This window comes from Rhinolophus ferrumequinum, chromosome 3 (genome assembly GCF_004115265.2).
Source record: "Rhinolophus ferrumequinum isolate MPI-CBG mRhiFer1 chromosome 3, mRhiFer1_v1.p, whole genome shotgun sequence".
Lineage (NCBI taxonomy): Eukaryota > Metazoa > Chordata > Mammalia > Chiroptera > Rhinolophidae > Rhinolophus > Rhinolophus ferrumequinum.
In genome coordinates, this window is record NC_046286.1 from 34819976 (window position 1) to 34842320 (window position 22345).

Below are 22345 nucleotides of genomic sequence, written 5' to 3' on the forward strand. Positions count from 1 at the left end.
TTTACCCGGAAATTTGGACCTCTTATTCCCCTATACCTTCCCCCCTTTAAAATTTTTCAATTATGGTTGACATTCAATATTATTTTATGTTAGTTTCAGGTGTACAGCATAGTGGTTAGACATTTATATAATTTAAGAAGTGAACCCCCTGACTAGTCTAGTACCCACCTGGCACTATACATAGTTATTACCATATTATTGACTATATTCCCTGTCCTTTACATCCCGATGACTATTTTGTAACTACCAAATTTGTACTTCTTAATTTCTTCACATTTTTCACCATGCTTTTAACTCCCTTCCCATCTATCACCCCTATAAATCGAGTACCCTTCTGACACCATAAATAGTTATTATAATATTATTGACTATATTCCTTATGCTGTACCCTGCATCCCCATAATTACTGTGTAACAACCAATTTGTACTTCTTAATCCCTCTCCCTTTTTCACCTACTCTCCAAACCCCCTTTCATCTGGCAACCATCAAAATGTTCTCTGTATCTATGAGTCTGTTTCTGTTTTGTTTATTTTGTTCTTTAGATTCCACATATAAGGGAAATCACATTGTATGTGTCTTTCTCTATCTGACACTCCACTCAGCACAGTACCCTCCAGGTCCATCCATGCCATAGCAGATGGCTAGAACCCATTCCCATTCCTGGCCAAGCAATATTCCATTGTATAAATGTACCATCTCCTCTTTATCCATTCATCCATCGATAGACACCCAGGCTGCCTCCACATGTTGGCCATTAATAACAATGCTGGCATGAACATATGGATGCACATATCCCCTTGAAGAAGCATTTGGGTTTCTTCAGATAAATACCCAGAAGAGGGATTAGTGTAGTGGGCCCTTCTTTGTCTCTTGTTTTAAAGTCTATTTTGTCTGGTATAAGTATTGCTAATCCAGGTTTTTTGTTTTTTTTTTTCATTTTCATGAAATATCTTTCCCCATCCCTTTATTTTCAGTCTGCTACTTGTTTAGGTTTTGTGAACCTTTCAGAGATTTTAGGAAAGCCTGCAGCATGAGCCAAGAGAAGCCATTTGTATGGAAAAGCCACTGGAAGCAGCTTGGATGTGTCTGAAAGCTGGGTGGGGCAGGGTCTTAGGGAATCACCAGGATAGGGCGAATGAAAGGCCTTATTCAGGTTGATAGACACTAAGATATGGCATCTGCCTGAGTCTGTGCGCAGGGCGGGGGAGGACTCAACAAAGAAACAATGGCTTCCACCAGCTCCTCCCTCCAGAAGAAAGCTGCTCCTCTAGCCCTCGTCCTGAGGCCAGACAACTTAGTTCCTCCCTGTATGTCCCTGGTGCCTTCTAAGCTGCTGGAGCTCAGAGTGAGTGAGTCCATCATTGAGTAAGTCTATGTGCAAGCCCTTTAAGAGGAGTGCCTACGACTCCAGTATCTCATTCAGCCACAGTCTCCACTGGTTTTCACCAGCCAGAAGTTATAGGGACTTCTCTCTCTGGCACTGGAACCCTGGGCTGGAGAACCTGGTGTGGGGCTGGGACCCCTCACTCCTTCAGGGTGGGGGTGGACCTCCACAGCTGACCTATCCCTCCCGATTTTTTATGGTCATATGAGGGCATGGGACCAGTCTGTTCTGCATTTCTGCCCCTACCAGTCTTGAGGTGGCTTCTTCTGTATGTTCTTAGTTGTAGGGCTAAGGTTCAGCTAGACTTCAGGTGATTTTCAATTGAGAGATTATAATTTTAAATACAATGCTTCTCAAAGCAAGCTTTAGCTTAAGCAAAGGCCATTTATAAAGGTAATATATTGATTTTCAAGAAAAAAAATTCATGTTCAAGAGAGGTTTCTAGGGGGTCAAATATATGATGATGGATCGTAACTAGACTTTTGATGGTGAGCATGCTATAGCATATGCAGATATCAAATTATAATGTTGGATATCTGATACTTATATAATGTTATTAACCAATGTTACCTCAATAATAAAAAAAGGCTTCCATACAACTAGAGAATTATTTTCAAACTCTAGTCACGTTGCTTTTAATTTTGATTCAAAAAGTAAATGTCTTTTTTATTTGTACGAAAATGCAACACAAAAGATTCTTGTTTTAAAGTCTCTCATTATAGAACTTAAAATCTCTCAGTGGAATAATCTTTAAATTTGCATGCAATTCATCACTGCAGTAGTAGATTATAGTCAGGCTCTATTAACATAGAATTTAGGAAAAATAATGTTGCTAACAACAAATCCATCCCATGCTATTACCAAAGCCTTCTTCCAGTTTAACCTCTGTCAATGCCATTCGTAGATATGTTTAGGAATAAGTGATCCTGTTTTTCACCAATAGGCAGAGGATTTCTTCACAGCATACCTGCCTGAATGAAGTTCAAGGTTTGGCCCATGTGGCCTATGTTTTCAATATGCTTTGAAAGATGGGTGACTAAAGAGTCACTTTAATAGCATTTAAAGCTGTCCATGTAGCCAGTGCAGTTGTGTGTTCAGCCTTGCTATCTTTACATTCATCATCCAGGCTGCTTCTTTACTTTTAGGGTGTCAGGGCCCAGGACAGGCCACCGCAACATATCCCACAATGGCATATTGATAATTTCAAACTAAAATCACCTGAGAAGCAGCAGGAGTGGGAGGTGCTCACTGACTCTTCTCTGTCTCTCTAAAAGCAGGAAATAAATCTCCTCCTGTTTCTGAGAGCTGAGAGACATCCTTATCACAAGGGTTAAAAAATCCTATATAAGCAAACCTTGAAAGGCTTTTACCAATTTACTACCTAACTCCAAACCTTGCTTAGATTCCTTACTAATGAGCACTAACTTTCTTTGTCCTGTCAATTTTTCAAAAAGTTATTGTTTTGTTTTTGTTTTTGTTTAAAAGGTATAAAACGGTGCCTGGTTTGGTCATTTCTTTGAGTCTCATTTTATGATCTGAGCATCATATTGTGATTTTCCCGTGGGCATATATTAAATTGGTTTTTCTTTTGTTAATCTAGTCTCGTGTCAATTTTATTATTTTATTACTAATCCAGCCATAAGAATTAAAGAGGTGTAGAAGAGGGGGAATTCTTCCCTCTCCCGGATAGTTTTGGCTAGTCAGCCAGGAGACCTCACGGCTGGGAAAAACTGCCTTTTCCTGGGACTGCAGCAGCGAAGAGATCTTGGAAAACCTGACAATGAGATGGCAAACAGGGAAGATTTTTCTTACCTTGTCAGCCTCCTAGAATCTCCGTTCGCAGGTCCAGTGGAAAAAAAAGGTGATGAGACTTTTATTCTCTTTTTCTAAATTTAGAATAGCAGGAGAGTTAGCTCTCCCACCCCAGCTACTTTTCACATGATTTTAGTTAGAAATAATCACTATGCTATTGTAGGGTATCTTTGGGTGCCCTGCCCTGGGCCCCAACAAGGGCTATCTTTCACTTTGTGGCGGATTAATATTCCATTGTATTAACATACCGTCTTTTGTCTATTCACTAGCTGACGGACATTTAGGTTGTTTATACTTTTTGGTTATAATGAGTAATGCTGTTATGGACATTTGTGTAAATGTATTTCTGTGGAACTATGTTTTCAATTCTCTTGGGTATAGACCTAGGAATGGAATTTCTGGGTCATGTGATAACTTTATGTTTAACTTTTTGAGGAATTGACAAACTTTTTTCCACAGTGGCTGCACCATTTTAGATTCCCACCAGTAATATCTGAGGGTTTCATTTCCTCTATATCCTTAACACTTGTTCTTTTCTCTTTTTTTAATTCTAATAGGTGTGAAGTGGTATCTTGTTATGGTTTTGATTTACATTTCCCTAATGACAAAGGATGTTGAACATCTTTACATGGGCTTATTGGCCATTCGTGTATCTTTTGGAGAAGTATCTATTCAAATCCTTTGCTTATTTAAAAAATAGGGTTATTTGTCTTTTCATTATTGAGTTCTAAGAATTCTTTATATATTGTGGGTACTAGGCCCTTATCAGATATATGATTTGCAAATATTTTCTCCCATTCAGTGAGTTTTCATTCTTGATAGTGTCCTTTGATGCACAAAAGTTTTTAATTTTGATGAAGTCCAATTTATCTGTTTTTTCTTTGGTTACTTGTGCATTTGGTGTTAACGTAAGAGACTGTTGTCTAGTCCAAGGTCACAAGGATGTATACTTTCTAAGTGTACAATTGTTTTAGCTCTTATTAGGTCTTTGATCTAGCCTTCATTCTGAAAGCAAAAATACCATCAATTTCCCTTGCAAACTGTGCCTCTTTCACGTTAGGCTTTTTCTCAATCTCTTAAAAGACAAAATCCATCAACATAGAGATAATAGGAACTGCCTCAATTTGATGAGTTCAAAAGGAACTGGCAGTTTCAGGAAGGCCCTCCTTCCACAGCTTTACGGCTACAGCTCTTCCAGTGCCTCAGCAATGCTGCACAGCAGCCCCGGTGCAGGAACCCGGCACCTCCCGACTCCCCTCTCCGCTGCTAGCACAGCCCCACTCCCATCCATTTTAAAAGTGAATATTGGTACCACTTGAGTTTGCCATCTGATATCCTGGCATGTTATTAGGCATTAGTAGGACTTTGTGGTTAAGGGGGTACCAGCCAAACTCTTGAATCAAGAGTAACACACACTGAGAAAAGAAAGGACACTTGTGAAGCAAAGCAAGAAGTCTTTAGAATTTAGTATATCAGAGTAAATGGAAGATGCAAAATAAATGAATTTCATATAGATAAAAGCAAATTCTGTGTGTAATTAAAAATATGTACTTTATATAAGAAGCATAGGATTATATTTTCTTACCTCTTGAACATTGAACCTTAGGATCTCCTTCATATAAGTAGGCAATAAAGTCAACAAAGTATAAAAACTCCAGTTGTAAGAAAAGTGTGCAACGACAATAGCCCAAAGTGGCAGGGATTTTAGCATGGGTATCCATGGCACTGTCTTCTGTGAAGAAAGCTGAAAAAAACAAGCACAATTAGGATAAGCTATAGCTATGTTTAGCTGTACCTTATCAGCCAAAATTCATTTAGAACACATTATCAGCCTTGATTAGTAAATTCCAGATTTTTAAACCAACTCTTTTAAAATATTAAACATCAATAGAGAGTCCGTGTTCAGATTGGAAGAAAAATAGAAAAGTAATTTGAGAGCTATAATAACCTCAGACACTCCTGATGAATGTCAGAAGTCACGTACAGTATTGATTTCTCCATCTATAAAATAGAGAATAGTTTCATAATTAAATTCAGACATTGGCATAAGGGCAAAGGAAAAAGACTGGAAGTCCTATTAGAATTCATATTTCATTATTCAACCTTTATTTAATTACAATGATTTATAAGAACTGTGTATAGAAGGTTTTTTTTAATGGAGCTATCTAAAGTAATGGTCTTCAAAGTAGGAGGGAAGCACCCCAGGAGTATGTAAGATGATCCAATGGGGTGTGGAGAGACATATTAGAACTTCTATCTATACTCACTTTTATTCTAACAAAAGATATTAAACTCTATTAATATTTAATAAATAAGTTGGTCCTGGAGTATGTTAGATGTAAAAGAAAAACAGCAAAATGGAGCTGATATTGTCAGAAGAGCAATCTAAAATGGAGCCTGGAGGGTGAGTTAATGATACGTCACCTCCATGTGAGACTACTTTTGAACTGGGCTAAGCCAAACAGCTACATTCTAATACAGCAACTAGAACTGACTCTGCATCACTAAACTCTCTATTAAAATATAAAATTTTCACAATTTTAGCAACAGATATAAGCAATTAATCACATATAGCATAGAGTAAATCTGCTTGCTAGCACCAATCACTGCTCTTTCAAAGCAACATACATAACCCCTTTGGAAGTCACCCTTTTTCTGTCTTTATAACTTCTGTCCCTTTCTTTCCCCCTTGGACCACAGTTGGGTTTCTACACAAATCTGTCTCCTGGATTTGTAATTACTAAAAAGACCCCCAAAGCAAGCTTTTATTTGCCTTGCAGCTCTTGGTTAAAATTGATTGACACAGATAATCACATATCGTATGACCTCCCCAATTCACAGGGGTTAATGATGGCGTCCTCACTTATTGTTTGCCCTCAGTGTATTATAGCATATTACAGTTTATACCTGCCTTTTAAAGTAGAATTTATGGATTTTATTAGCCAGTTTTAATGAAGACAAACTGACAGTGTATTCAAAAGATTCTTATAGAGAAAGAGTCAATAGAAGAGAATTCCAATAATGTAAGCAGAAGCGAACACTAAGAAAATAGTAGAGCTGACACTTTTCCTCATATAAGTTGTCAGCCACCTCAGCAAGAAAAATAATGGCAGGCTCATCAAATGCAACATATTCCAACACATTGCTCCCATAAATCACATTATTATTACTGATTTTTAAGTGATAAAAAGGTTTTTCCTTTAAAAATTTAAATTTATATATGTATTGTTTATTTCATCTTATTCACCGTCTGAAAAGTCTATTTTTATCTTTCATAATGTACAAAAGCACAGTAGTGCATGTAGATAACTTATGAATAAATAAATACATATATATTCAAACAGCATCCCACCATTTTATAGATGCATGATCAAGAAAACTTGGAGATCATGGGTCTTGGGATCACATTATTACATTTCCTATATACTAAGGCTCTGCAGTTTTTATCTCAAAAGCTAGAGCAATCTATGTTTCTGTCTCCTGGGTACACTGTTATTTCAAAAAGAGGAAGAACCAGTATTAACCTTGCAGACTTTTTTCAGGTATATTTTATTTGACTTGGTAGCTATACTCTTGTGCTCTCCACTGTGTATCAAAGTTGTAGAAGATACAGGGGAAGAGAAGGAGAGGAAACACTTATTCTTAATTCTGGCTATGCTTCAGAATCATCTTTGCCACTCAAAACTTACAGATGGCTGTCCTGTACCCTAGATCTACCGAATGAAAAACAAAAACAAAAACCTCTGAGTGTGTAAGACTGAGGCGTATATTTTAAAAGGCTTCACTGGTGATTGTGTAGAGCAATCGTTCCCAAACTTCGCTGTATGTTTAGAATTACTTGGGGAGCTTAAAAAACCCTGAGGCCTAGGTCACCCCTCACACCAACTAAACCAGGTTGAGAGTGAGTACAAGGTAGGGGACAGTATTTTAAAAAGATACCCAGGGGATTTCAAAATCAGGGACCCACTACTGTAGAAATTAAAGAAGTCTGCAAACTCCCCATTAAACCCCATTGCTTGAAAAGCTCAGAGCAAAGAGGAAGGACAAGACTAATTTAGAGATTTTAGAGTTTAAAGGGATTTGCAACATAGCTCCTTTTTTATGGCTTTGAAACCAACAAAGGAAGTAAAAGTCACACTTCTGTGTTGGAAGGCATGAACTTAACTGTACCTGATCTCTGAAAGCTAAGTGTATTCTGAATAATGTATCCCCCCTCCTGGAAATAAACACTTTAGCATGAAATATGTAATAATTTTATGATTCCTGCTGTATGTACTTAAATTTATTGACAGTGGTGTTTTAGAAGAATGTATGGCTCTGATAATAGCTTTTGTAGCTTTTTGCCAGTATTCAGGCATAATCTTGTTTGTACAAATGAAGCAAAAATGAAGCAAATTTAGGTGTATTAGAGTATTTTCACAGCCTATAAGTATCAATTGAAGTTTTGATAATCTGGGACATAGTAAGTCCTTAAAAATGTTTAAAAATGAATGAAGTGCAACAGATGACACATATCTTTTGGATCTAAGATTTAAAGGTGGGGCTTCATGTAACATCATTATTTTATGACATTTTCAACTATAACATCATCTGATTTAAGAATGTAGTTTGGGACTCTATGAAACTTAATCCTCCTAACTCCTCTTGCTTCTGAATATTCTACTTGCTGAAGTATATGAAAAAACAAATTAATCTTAGGTTTGATAATGGACAGATTTAGACATACATAAAGGAAGAGAAAGCTCCGAAAAAATCTAGACAAACTAAAAAGTTTCATAAGTCCGTAAAAACAATAATAATAAAAATAATGTATTGGAAGAAGCTAGCTGTTGCCAATCAACGCTGAGAAAAATAACAAAACATATCAAGTTTTATGTAGCAAGACATGTTTTCAGAGAATAATTTTCAATGCAGTAAATTCTTTTTATACGTTCTTTAAGGGATAAAGGTAGGTGATTCATTTGGTTAACACGTGGAGGACACTAAGATCGCAAAGTAACTTTCTTTATTACACTGCTGATTTCTTAAAAGTTTTTGCTGACCTTTGGCAAAGATCAAGAGATGCCATACTTCTTAAAGTTCAGCAGTTTGTAAAGACATTTGGAGCAAAATTTAAAACTTAAAAGAAATGTGAATGAATAAATTGTTTCAGTACTGCCTGGCTATACTACCTATGCAAATTAAAAATATCAATAATAATAACCTAATGGGCAAGAAAAGTTTTCAATGAAATATTTTATGTTCTTAAACTAATAAAGTGACTATAAAGCCATTAAGAATACTAAACAAAAGACTGTATATATTTTAATTTTTCCTAATGTTTTCATATTCTTCTCTTACCGCTTCCCACCCCCTGGCAAATATTTTGTTTGGCTTGAGAATTTACTATATTAAATTATGATGGACTTTTATTTCTGATTTGCTCTTGTGCTTGATTAAGTGATACAAATCTAGCTTTAATAAGATATGTGTTTCTAAAGATCTACTGTAGATGAGCAAACAAGTATATGTCATATTATGTTACTGTGTATCATAATAAATGTGCTGTCCTTATTAAATCATGCTCATTTAAATTACAGATAAAAACACACTACCGTGTTTCCCCGAAAAAAGACCTACCTGGACCATAAGCTCTAATGTGTCTTTTGGAGCAAAAATTAATATAAAACCTGGTCTTATTTTACTATAATATAAGACCAGGTATAATATAATATAATATAATATAATATAATATAATATAATATAATATAATATAATATAATATAATATAATAGAACATAATAATACCAGGTCTTATTTTACTATAAGACCAGGTATAATATAATATAATACTGGGTCTTATATTAATTTTTGCTCCAAAAAACACATTAGAGCTGATTGTCTGGCGAGGTCTTATTTTCGACGAAACACAGTAGTTTTCTAACTAACATTCAGAATGTAGCTATAAGATTCCTTTCATAAATAGCACATTTTATTTTCTACTAATTAAGAAGGAAAGACAAACTTAAGACTTACTTGATAATCATTACTCTAAAAGGTTTAAAATGACTTAAAAAAGTAATTTTCACAGATTTAATCTAGAAAGAGAATTTCTCAGACAAAACAAACCAGTACTTTGCACATTTATTTCATTTGCCTGTTCTACTTTGCCTAGAGCATACACAATACAAATAGCTACTAAAAATTGGTATATTAATTCTGAAGAAAAAAAGTTTCTGAAATTATGTTTAAAATATGTCAAAGTCCATACCTGATTTTTTAATGATGAAAGAATGTATTCCTTTTCACTATGGGAGATTGACTTATGAGTTTCTGGTGAATCACTAACTAACCAGATCCATAAAGCAAACCAAATGATTCCAACTATACCTTAAAATAGAAAAATAACACAGTTAAATAAAATCAGACTGCACCAACAATTTTTATATGTCTTGAAAATATTATGTAACTCTAAACTCAATGTAAAATTGCTTTCAGTTTAGTTTTCATTTCAAATTCCTCTCATAATTCTTTAATGGGATAATTGCTATCTGTATTATTTCCTATAAATTTTGAAGAGAACAACATTTAACCATATGGTTGTCTATCAGGGTATACCAGACAAACCTTTTAAAATATAAGTTTTCACAATCTAGTATTTCCACAGGCATCTGTTATTGTTTATTGATTTGTTTTTTGTTTTGATTGTAGATAGATTTCGTGTATGATATGTTTTCATGGCAATCTAATTTATTAAAAACATGTATCATCATGCTAATGAGATTGAGAAATGAAAGGCCCTGGGACTAAACAAAACTAAAAAATAAAAGATTAAAATTACCAGTGAAAGTATCTGTCCTACTTTGTTTGAGGAGAAAATGTTCAAAATATAAATTTTTATCATGTCCAACAGAGTAAGTTTTGATAGTAAATATAACATTTAAGTCCTGGATTTAACAGCAGTTTCTATTGAGAAATATTCCAAATAACAGCTAGATCATTTTAACCATATCAACTTGATAAAAGGTTATCAGTAAGTGTTTTAGAGCTTTGTGGTTTAGGAGATGATTACTTTCGTGAGTTGGAATATATATTTTAACCAATTATGAGACTACTATTACATTTTGGATTTGTTACATTATAATTTAGATTAAATTTTTCACTAAACTTACCAAAAAGGTAGAAGACATAAGTCCAATTCATATAGAAGCAAATTATTCCAGATAGAGGAAGAGAAATTACTGTCCCAAGCTGTGCTCCTAGAACAACAACAAAGACTTTATAAACTTTGGAGAGAGATGAACAAAGAGGGGACAGGTCTACTGTTTCAAGAAGATGGGTAACATAATGGAGAAGAGAAAGAACCATTCAAATCCTACAGGAGCTGAATCAGTCACCTACAAATATAAACAATCCATTCTCTTAAGGAATCATTTGTTAGAAAACCCACAATATGTAAAATGTGTATATTATATATATGTTAATACATAGTTACATTAGTTACAACTATGTAGCTATTGATGAGCTAGGGCATCAGTCAATGTAAGTCCTATTATGATATGAGATAGTAAATGCCACATATATTAGAAACCAGGTATCTGGGGAAAGGTTCAAAGGTGGTATCTCAGGCTGATAAATATGACCTACTGCAGCATATCTGATGAAATAAGCATGAAGCTTTTCATAATATAATTTGCCCAAAATATATTAGAAACAATTGTAAATAAATAATAAAATCTATTTTAACCACCAAACGTAAGACATCTTAGTAGGTACAGTGGGTGCTAAAATAATCAGACATTGTTTCTTGCCTCAAGTTTTTGTTTTATATAGGATAAATATAAAAAAAGAATTATTACGTATTAGAAAGTGTTAAGTGTCACAGAACAATATGGGACAGATTATCTATGTCTGATTTTCAGAGGTCAGGAAAAGATGTAAGAAGCAGCAACAGAGTTTGAAAAGATGGGTAAGATTTAGTTTCATTGAAACAAGTTAAGAATGAAGATAACAGAGGGAGCTGTAACAGGATGAACAAAGGAGTGGAACTAGAAAAGCAGAGAGTGGGTTTGGGAACTTCATTTGGGTGCAGGAAAGGAATAGGAGATAAAAGCTGAAAAAAATAAGTTGAATAGTTACTAATATCTACCCCATGCCAGGTACTATGTGTCAGGGACTAGGCTAGCTGAAATCAAGTAGTGAAGAATGCTGACCACTAGTTAAAATTTAGACTTTATTCAATTGGTAAAGGGGAACCACAGATAGATAGTACCTTGATAGTTCTTGAACTTCTCATCAGATTTCTCATGTCAATTTCTACACAGGTGCAAGAATCATCTTCTTAAAATATAAATTGGGTCATGTCTCTCTCTTGATTAAAAACCTCTGATGTCTCCCCATTACATTTTGAGAAAAAAAATCCCCATTCCTTCCTGTGGTCTGTAAGACCTGATATAATCTGGCCTTTATCCCCCTTTTTCATTATGTCTTAGCCAATCACAGTGGATTTTCATTTCTTTGAACCCAGAAGTATTTCCTGCCTGAGACATGCTGCTCTTGTACATGCTGTTCTGATTGGCTGAGATGCTCTTCTTTCTGCTGTTTGCATGACTGGTCCATTCTTATCCTTCAGAGTTTAGCTTAAAAGTTACCACAGAGAGGCCTTTCTCAACCACTGTATTTCAAAGTAGTCAGGTCAAAAGGTGATCTGGTAAAATTATAACTCATATAAAGCTCACGCTTTCTCACCTATTGATCAAAATGATGGCAAATCAATGCATAGAAAAAATATAAAGAAACGTGTTGAGAGTCATGATATGGGCATTAGATGATAAAATTAGAAATCACAATTTAGGGACGTGTTCAATTCTCCAGCCACTGGACTTTTTCAAAAAACACGGCATTCTCAATACCAACATCTGAAAAGGCAATGTTTAAAATAAATGATGACAGATGAAGAAAATGACATTAGTCAATTAAACCACACTGCTGTATAGAGTTGAGCCAAAGAAAACAATTAATAATAAAGTTATAACCCCAAAACTTAATTTTCCCCAAAGCAGTCATCTGACATTGCATGATTCTGGTATGCCGGCACTTTTTCTCCAAGGTTGATATGTACATAACAAATTAGAGCAAAATTTTTAATAAAAATAGTTATCTTACCTGCATATGAAATGCTAAGAAGCTTGCTTCTTTCAAGAGGGGGTGCCCATGAAGACCACATGGCATGCATGGCTGGAAATGTAACTCCCTAAGGAGGGGAAAAGGATATTTCTAATGAAATATAAAGTAGTTTTGTTAATGTTTTAAATTCAGTCGAGTATTTTGTTGCAAGAGAAATTTCTGGATAACAAACTAGAATCATGTTCCACGAAGTGAGATGTCTTTAACAGTGTTAAGTGAAAATACCTTATAATGAAGTACTTTCAAATTCTGAGCAAAGATTTGTGGATTCTGTCAACTGGTTTGAGGACTACAAGGTAAGGGTTATAATAAATCTAAAAGAATATACTGAATTATGACATAAAGGGATCCCTCCCAAAGGTAATTTTACTCAGTCACGTTATTAATGGCCTGAATGAAATGGGAATGTTACCAATATATAACTTGAAAAAATACTGAGCTAATAATACTTTGGGATACTGGAACAAAATTCAATAACCTTAATCCACAGGAAACATGGTCCAAAAACAAAAGGATGAATTCCAGTGGTTATAGTTGTTTTTGTTTTCCTTGTGATAACTAGCCTCGTAAATGCCAATTACTGATACGAGAGGCAATGGAACAGAGGAGGCTGGAGATTTATGGAGACTGGGAAGAGGAGGAGATGCTGCAATGGAGCAGAGGGAATAGGTTTTGAAAGATTGAGAGGAGTGGATTCACAGCTCTACTTGGCCACTCACTAACTGTGTAGCCTCAGAAAGACCTGTTAATCTCACTGAATTTCAGTTTATTTATCTGTAAAACAAAGATAATACTCCCTATTTGTCATGTTTGTTGTAAAGACAAATGGTAACTAGTGCTATTATTAATGGAGAGAAGAATACATGCTTTAATACTTTTTACTTTTCTGCTGATTCTTTCAAAACAGAAAAAGAAGAAAGAAAGAAATACCAGTAGAAGATAAAAATGATTTAGGCAGCATTCTAAATCAGTAAGAATCTGTATCATGGAGCATCCATAGGAGGAGTCATTATAAAATACAGCTCAAGACGTTCGAAAATGTCCACAGTGATTATGTTATGGGAAACTTTACTATAAAACCCTAGGGATAATGTAGGTATATTTATGGTGAATCAGGTGCTACCGTGTTTCTCTGAAAATAAGACCTAATCGGACAATCAGCTCTAATGTGTCTTTTGGAGCAAAAATTAATATAAGACCTGCTCTTATTTTACTATGATATACGACCCGGTCTTTAATATAATATAATATAATATAATATAATATAATAAATATAATATAATATAATATAATATAATATAATATAATATAATATAATATAATATAATATATAATACCGGGTCTTATATTAATTTTTGCTCCGAAAGACGCATTAGAGCTGATTGTCTGGCTAGGTCTTATTTTTGGGGAAACAGGGTAGGGATGAAAGATGCTGACTTGAGTTTATGGACGAGGCAATGTACATGTGATACATATTGGAGGAATAAAGAAAGATAAAAGATCCTAAGAATAAACACAGCTTAAATTCTATTTAGAAATAAAACAGTCACATGAGCTAGCAGTAATAATACAATTGATATACTATAATGCTAAATTAACGGCATAGACAGGAACTTAAGATATGGGAATACATTTAGGAAGAAGATTCAATATCTGGACCAGAGAGAATATACTACAATTCAGTATAATTTACTTAGGTAAGGAGAAGAGAAACCAGATAATACAGGGGTAATTTTTATTTTGTAGTCACGAGGGGTTTATTTAATACACCTCTATTTGATAAGGACAAAATAAGAATGTTCAGATGAATGATCAGAGCTTCAATTTAAATAGCACTTGGCGATTTCCAAAGTATTCTAGCAATCATTATCCAATTTGAGCTGTGACTGAGGATGGGGCAGCTATTTTAGTCCCAATTTTAAAAAATGATGGAATTGAGGCCTAGAGATTAGGACTGAGGTTTCACCGTTAGATACAGTGAAGCTATTATTCAAACTCTGCTTTTATGAGTCAATTAGTGTGTTTCCAAGATAGCGTAATACATTGCTCCCTAAAATAATCTTCATGCTCCACACCAAACCTGGAGGCTACTATCTTGCTTGGGTTAAAGAAATATGAAGAGAGAGCAAACTAAGTCTATGCCTCAGTTTCATGGGTGGAAGTTCAAAGTTAGAAACAAAAAGAGATCATTATTTAAAGATGGAAGTACATGTGATGAAATGCAAAAGAGAAGTGGAAAGGAAAGATAAGGAATTAAAAGTTTCAAAAGTGATAAAAATCTTAGAAGGAGGGGGGGAAAACAAGACATAAAAATTAACAACAATTCTAAAAGCAACAGAAAGGCCAGAAGAATCATAGAACCAAAGAAAGATAGTTATATAAAATAATAAATAATTTGTCTCTAAATTAGAGGACCAGAAAAAGAACAAATGATAAAGAGGAAGATCTATGAATAGCAACAAATTTAAAAGTAAAAAAAGGTAATTCATCCATCTACTGTGTAAAATGTCTTTTAGATCTGTACCATCAATGATACAACAGAGATAAACTGTGGCAAAGTTTAGGAGGTACGGATGGTCCATCTTCATTGTTTTAATAATAGTTTAATTTCTTATCAACTAAAGTAAAAGAGAGTAGGGAGAGCTGTACTGTGTCCCCTAGAAAATGTTTTGTCTGCTCTTTGGGTAACGCTTTCAATTTCAGGGTGCTCCCACTCAAGACCTTATTGACCACAGACAGAATCTACTCAGGTTATTTTCTAGTTAATCATTTTTCTCATTAAAAAAATCCATATTATCTTCCAATGTCAATCTTTGAAGGAAAACAGAAAAGAGGAAACAGTTACCTCTCCTAGTCCTTCCAGCGCTCTGAGTACAATGAGAGCTCCCACTCCGAAATCTGCAGCAATGGGAGTAAACAGGGTGAAGATGGAGGTGCCAAGGATCCCCAAACCTAGCAGCAGTTTACCCCCGACTTTGCTGGCAACGTATCCTCCAGGAATCTGGGTGATGATGTAGCCATAAAAAAAAGAACCGAGAATCCATCCTTGAGTTTCTGCATCCCATTGGTACCTTTTGCCCTATAAAGAATAGGAGGAAGAAAACAAAACACCAACCTTTTAAGACCTTGATTAAACAGCTCCTGTATCTTATTGGCATGTAAGAACAAATAAATATCATTTTGAACCACTGTTTTAGACTGAAGAACATACAAACTTTCTGAGTCACCATGATACAGACATGCAGTTTCTAGAAGTGAATGGGAAATCATTGAAAGTCATAAACTTCAAGAAGCTTGCTATTTTATGAAACTAGACTACAGAACTAGTTGCAGAGACTTTGTAATGACCGTGATCAAGAAGGCCCAAAAAAGAGGCACAGGCTTAATCCAGAAAGGTATTAACCTGGATACCGTAATGGCTGAGCTAGGCTTTAGAGCTAGGCCTGAGTTCAAGGCTAGCTCTATTACTTACTGGATTTATCATCTGGGAAGATTAATGAAAAAGGCACATAAAATAAGTCCTGACGACACACATTAAGTATTCATTTAATGGTGGCTATTAGTATGCATAAATATAGATCATTAATATCTTCCCATTTCAGACCAGCACTTGAACAAGCATATAGAACAATAAAAAAGAGTAAGAATTTAAATCAAGCCACAAACTTCATGTGAACAGGAAATGTCTTTTAATTAGTAGGAGCACATAGTAAGGTAATAATGAAGAATTAGTGATTGATTTGAATATCTGACATTTTTAATACACATAGCTGGATAACCGAGCCAATGTGTCAAGAACCATTCCAGCATTTCTTTTTAGTAAGGCAGATAAAAATAAGTAGCTTGCTCAACAAAAGCACTTCCCAATGGGAAAGATGTAAAGCAAACTCTGAATTATCCTTGTTTCTGGCACCAATTTGTAGCTTATCTGTAGACTTCTAGTACTTTATGAGTACTTTACATAGTACTTTGTGAGTACTTTATATAACTAGCAGTTATATGTCATACGAGTAGGTTGTAGTGGGGAAAGTGGGTGATGTGTACGCAAATATGTATTTAACAACATTAGTCAAGTCAAATGTAAAGAGTTTTTGATAAGTCATTATTTTGTACACGTGCTTATTTGGGCAGAAAACCTCTTCCCTGCTTAAATAAATAAGCAGAGCAGACTCGCTCAAGTGTGATCTGGCTTCTTTGTGAGCACTGAAAATGGATGAAAATACATATACTCACAAAAAAAGACACCAGGCTTTGCTCCCTGTACTGTCTCCTTGTGTGATAAGCAAAATAAAATATAGTCACGGGACACATAATGCCATTTCAGTCAATACTGGACCACATATAGGACAGTGGTCCTATAAAATTATAATGGAGCTGAAAATTCGTACTGCCTAGTGACATTGTAGTGCAAAACATTATACAAACACTTAACATTGTGTTATAATTGCCTAAAGTATTTAGTATAGTAACATGCTGTACAGGTTTGTAGCATAGGAGCTGCAAGGGAACGGAATTTGTCATCCTAAAATATGTCTACTTTGCATAAGCATTATTTCAGTCTGGTTAATTTTAAGAAACAGCAGACATGGGAGAAGTTCTGAAAACAAAGTAGAAGTTATCCTTTGTAAAACACATTCAGATTTGTAAGGGACGGCTCCTTTTGTAACAGTATCTCCCTCTCTATACCTGGAAGGGGGGATGACTTTATTGCTAGAAACTAATTAATGCAGAAGACAGCGACTTAAATCTCGGTCACAACCTTGCCCTTGTTTACTCTCCATAACAACCATACCACTGTGTACTGGGCTGTCCCTTTCAGACTGGCAAAAACAAAAACTTTCCACAAGGTAGGTGAGTCACCATGATACAGACAGGCAGTTTCTAGAAGTGAATGGAAAAATAACTGACTTCCCCGACTCCCAACATCTTTTGTCTTCAACTGAAGATGGTATTTAAGGTGGTGGCTTCAGCCATTTTGTCAAATTACTGTTTCCCTGGGTCTTTCCCATGTATATAAGAAGTACACATGCTATTAAAATTTCGTTTGTTTTTCTCTTGTTAATCTGTATTTTATAACAAGGATGTCTAGCCAAGAATGCAGAAAGATAGAGGGAAAATTATTTTTTCTCCCCTACCATATAGAGCAATACCATATAGCCTAGGTGGGTAGCAGGCTACACCATCTAGACTTGTGTAAGTGCTCTTTATGATGTTCACACAATGAGAAAATCACCTAATGATGCATTTCTCAGAACAAATCCCCATCATTAAGTGGCATGTGATTGTATTTAAAGTGTGTAAAACTCAATTCTGAACAAATGATAAACAAAACTTACCAATTCCGCTATAATACAAGGCAGGCAAAATGACTTAAATAACTTAGGTTAGGCATGTATAAATTTTGGAAAAGAATGTCCTAGAAATTGACCTGATCTCATTTTTCATCCTGCAGTGCAGATTATCTAAGCTCTCCTGCAACAGTAGCCTCATAAGAAAACAGCTATTAAATAATAGTCCCATAAAGACTATTTAGCAGCATCTAAAACAATCAAATTTTCTGGTGTGGGGGAGGAAGAAACTTTCTTCTACTCACCTAGGTTCTTTCAGCTGGTCTAAATAATTAAATCTACATGAGACAGATTAAAGAGATAAAAACAACCAAATTTAATTACATAGGTGTGTATGGGAACCCCACATACAGGAGAGAATCAGACAGGAAGGGAACATGAGGTATATACATGAGGAATACAGGACCTTCTGCTAAGGATAAGGTAAAGTACCTTGGGGCCTCAGAGGGGAGGAAGGTCACTGCAGGATGATAAGAAGAGTAGATGTTCAGTAACTAGAAGTTTACCTTGCCCTAGATAGGTCATAAAGTTATTTCTGGTAATAACTCTTATTATGGGCAAGGCCCCTAATTTAAATTCATTAAGAAAGAGGTAAAAATTTCTCATGAGGCTGCAGCTCAAAATAATTCACGTGCCCATGTGGCACATCTTGGGGAGGCCTGCTCTGAACCCCTTCAGCCCTGCCTTTGAAACTTCCTGATGAGTTTCACATTCCAAAAGTTGGGTTGATGGATCATTCCCTATCTCATTAAACCAGTCTCAGTACTGAAAATAGTTCAGTTCAGTTAAACAGTTTTTATCTCATTTCAGAAGCTGGCGATGCAGGTGGGTTCCCAAAGTTAGGACTATGGTGCAAACAATCAAGTATTTAGTAATAAGAGCTATCCCTATGGAAACAAGAAAAACAATGATTATTGATTGGAGTGGACTATACTTCCACTTTCTGAGTTCTGAAGGCAGGCAGTCAAGGATTCTAAATGTCTGGCTTGAAGCATATTCAGATGGAGTGATGGCAGGAAGTAACAATTTGATGGATTTTCCTGGTCTGTAGTTTGAGTATCTCTGGTGATCTTTCTGCAACAGGGATGAAAGATTGTCCATACATGAGTTGTTGTGATGATTGTCCTGAAGTTTGTATCAAGTTGTCCCATTTTAGTTTGCATGGCTTTGGGAAAAGGGAAATTTTAGTTCTCAATTGTTCTGAGTCACAGGATAGGAGAAAAATTGAAAATGTTAGTTTGGGGAGTCATAACTAGATATTGGAGAAAAACTGAAAAAATTCAGGATCCAGTCCAGTTTCCAGGTAGGAACAAAACCTCAAAAGACAATGCATGGCACTAGAATGTAATATCCACAAAGGTGTATTACTGAAACAAAATTTTTCTCTCTCTAATCACCGCCATTTTTACCAAAGATAGCCAAATTAAGACTGATTTATTTGCAAAATAGTCATTTCAATCAACTTGGCCTGATTATTTGTATATATTCAGCAAGAATAGTAATTAACCATATGGGCTCTTTTAAATCTGCATTGCTGGATTTTTTCATAAGGAATCTACAGATTTAACTTTAAAAGGCCTTTCGAGGTCAGAGAAGCCACGACAAGGACTTGCCATCAGAAGTCGCCTGTAATACTTATAGATTTGGGTAAGTTCCTCTCTTCTTGAAGTCTCCAAAATATTTTGAGATTCTAACATCTGCCAGGAAGTGACCTTCTTTACTTATCTGGTAAGGCTGCTGGGAACCCTGTAAGTAAAGTACCAGGCCTATATTTCCAAGGGTTTTTATTGGAAATATTGGCTTCCATAAGGCAATCTTAATTCCTTAAAGCTGTCTGGTCGTATCTGAGTCTATGCATGTCTCTCTTAAATATGACATTCTAGTCAAAGCCTTGGTAATATGACCAATTTCCAATTGTGTCCTGTCACAAGAATAGATTCCTATTGAACTTATGCAAATAATAATATTGCCATGAAAATGAGGATACTCACTAGCAGTTTCCAAATTCTGAAGGGATCAAGTAGGGAAGCTACCCGGTCCCGGACTTCCATTTCTTTTTTTTTTTTTTTAAAGATTTTATTGGGGAAGGGGAACAGTACTTTATTGGGGAACAGTGTGTACTTCCAGGCTTGTTTTCCAAGTCAAGTTGTTGTCCTTTCAATCTTAGTTGTGGAGGGTGCCGTTCAGCTTCAAGTTGTTGTCCTTTCAGTCTTAGTTGTGTCGGGCGCAGCTCAGCTCCAGGTCCAGTTGCCGTTGCTAGTTGCAGGGGGCACAGCCCACCATCCTTTGCGGGAGTTGAACTGGCAACCTTGTGGTTGAGAGGATGCACTCCAACCAACTGAGCCATCCGGGAGCTCAGCGGCAGCTCAGCTCAAGGTGCTGTGTTCAATCTTAGTTGCAGGGGGCGGAGCCCACCATCCCTTGAGGGACTTGAGGAATTGAACTGGCAACCTTGTGGTTGAGATCCCACTGGCCCATGTGGGAATCGAACCGGCAGCCTTCAGAGTTAGGAGCATGGAGCTCTAACCACCTGAGCCACCGGGCCGGCCCCCCATTTCTTTTAGGTTATAGAATTTGGTGGCATTTAGGCTTTCATAATATTTTTGTATAACCCTTTGTACTTCTATGGTGTCTGTTGTAACTTCTCCTCTTTCTGATTTTATTTGAGTCTTTTTTCCTTAGTGAGTCTAGCCAGAGGTTTATGAATTTTCAAAGAACCAACTCCTTTTACAGTAAATTTTTCAATCTTCTTTTTGTTTTCTATTTCATTTAATTCTGCTCTATTTTTATTATTTCCTTCTTTCTACTGACTTTGGGCTTCATCTGTTCTTCCTTTCTAGTTCTTTAAGGTGTAATGTTAGATTGTTTGAGATTTTTCTTGTTTCTTGATGTAGTCCTGTAATGCTATCAACTTCCCTCTTAGCACCACTTTTGCTGCATCCCACAAATTTTGGTATGTCGTGTTGTCATTTTCATTTGTCTCTATGTATCTTTTGATCTCTTTTATTTCTTCTTTGACCAAACAGTTGTTCAGTAGCGTATTGTTTAATCTCCACATAATTATAGTTATTCCAGCTATCTTCTTGTAGTTAATATAGTTTCATACCATTGCAGTTGGACAATATGCTTGGTATGATTTCAATCATCATAAATTTATTGGAACCATGTTTTTTTGGGATGGAAAGTTCTATAAATAGTGGTTAAGTTCATTTCACTCTAACGTGTCATTTAAAGCCGATATTTCCTTGACTTTCTATCTAGATGATGTATCGATTGCTGTCAATGGGATATTCAGGTCCCCTACTATAACTGTATTTTTGTTAGTTTTTCCCTTTAGGTCTGTTAGTAATTGCTTTATATATTTTGGTACTTTCAGGTTGGGTGCATATATGTTGACAAGTGTTATGTCTTCTTGATGAATTATCCCTTTTAACATTATAAAATGTCCATCTTTGTCTCTTGTTACCTTTTTTATCTTGAAATCTATTTTGTCTAATATAAGTACTACTATACCTGATTTTCTCTGAACGCCACTTGCTTGAAGTATCATCTTCCACCCTTTCACTTTGAGCCTATGTTTGTTTTAAGAACTATGAGTTTTTAGAACTGCAGGCAACATGTAGTTTTATATTGTTTTTTAATTCATCCCATTACTCTGTGCCTTTTGATTAAAAAGAGTAAATTAAATCCATTTACAGTTAGAGTCATTATTGATACATGAGGACTTACTACAGCCATTTCATCTTTTGTTTTCTGGTTGTCTGCTTTCTCCATTGTTTCTTTTCCCTTGTGATTCTGTCTATTTTAGTTTGGTGGTTTTTCTATGATTTTTTTTTCTCTGTTTCCAATTTTTTTTGTTTCATGTCTCAGCTCTGGATTTTTGTTTTGTGGTTATCATTAGGTTTGTGCAAAATGTCTCTCACGTGTGTGTGTGTGTGTGTGTGTATAATAGTCCTTTTTCTTCTGATTGCCTCTTATCTTCATTCACCTGTACCCATTCAGTCCTTTTCCATGAGTACTCATACCAAATAACCAAGAGTCACTAAGCCCAAGAAACTAGTTTCACAAGTATCTTCTCCTCCTAATCTCAATTTAGAATAGGAAAAAAAAGGACTCTCAGCACTTTGCTTTCACTGAACTCTGCAGGTAGAGATCCGGGAGTCTGACTTGGCAAGAATTCTTACCTTCTTTTGCTGGCTCCTGTTAGAGGTCCCAGGATCTTTCTACTGCAGTAGCTTTGGGGTGAGCAGTGCCCAGCCGGTGAGATATTCTGCTCACGGTGCTAACTGTGTGGGAGGAAGAAATTTCCTCTACCCTCAAAATTCTTTTGGCTGGTCTAATAATTAAATCTACATGAGATAGATTAACAAGAGAAATAACCAAATTTAATTACATACATACACATGAAAACCCCACATACAAGATAGGTTCAGAGACAGAAACTTCAAATGAGGTACATCTAGCACTCTGAGATAAGGATGAGGTAAGACACCTTTGGGCTTCAGAGCACAGGGAGATCATTGCAGGGCGGTAAGAAGAGTAGATGTTCAGTAATTAGAAGTTTGCCTTCCTCTACAGATAGGTTATAAAAAGTTACTTCTGGTGATAATTCTTATTATGGGAAAGACCCCTAAT

At 35.7% G+C, this 22345-nt stretch overlaps 1 protein-coding gene across 2 annotated transcripts in view; it reads right to left on the reverse strand.

Annotated features, from left to right (window-relative positions):
* Positions 1–22345, reverse strand: part of SLC17A5 (solute carrier family 17 member 5) — a 51935-nt gene that overhangs the window by 18749 nt on the left and 10841 nt on the right. For both annotated transcript variants that reach the window (XM_033103150.1, XM_033103151.1), the window contains 5 exons: positions 15208–15441; positions 12342–12429; positions 10349–10435; positions 9448–9566; positions 4783–4941 (listed from right to left, as the gene is read on the reverse strand). In XM_033103150.1, coding sequence (XP_032959041.1) covers positions 4783–4941; positions 9448–9566; positions 10349–10435; positions 12342–12429; positions 15208–15441 — 687 coding nt within the window. The remainder of the gene's footprint in view (positions 1–4782; positions 4942–9447; positions 9567–10348; positions 10436–12341; positions 12430–15207; positions 15442–22345) is intronic.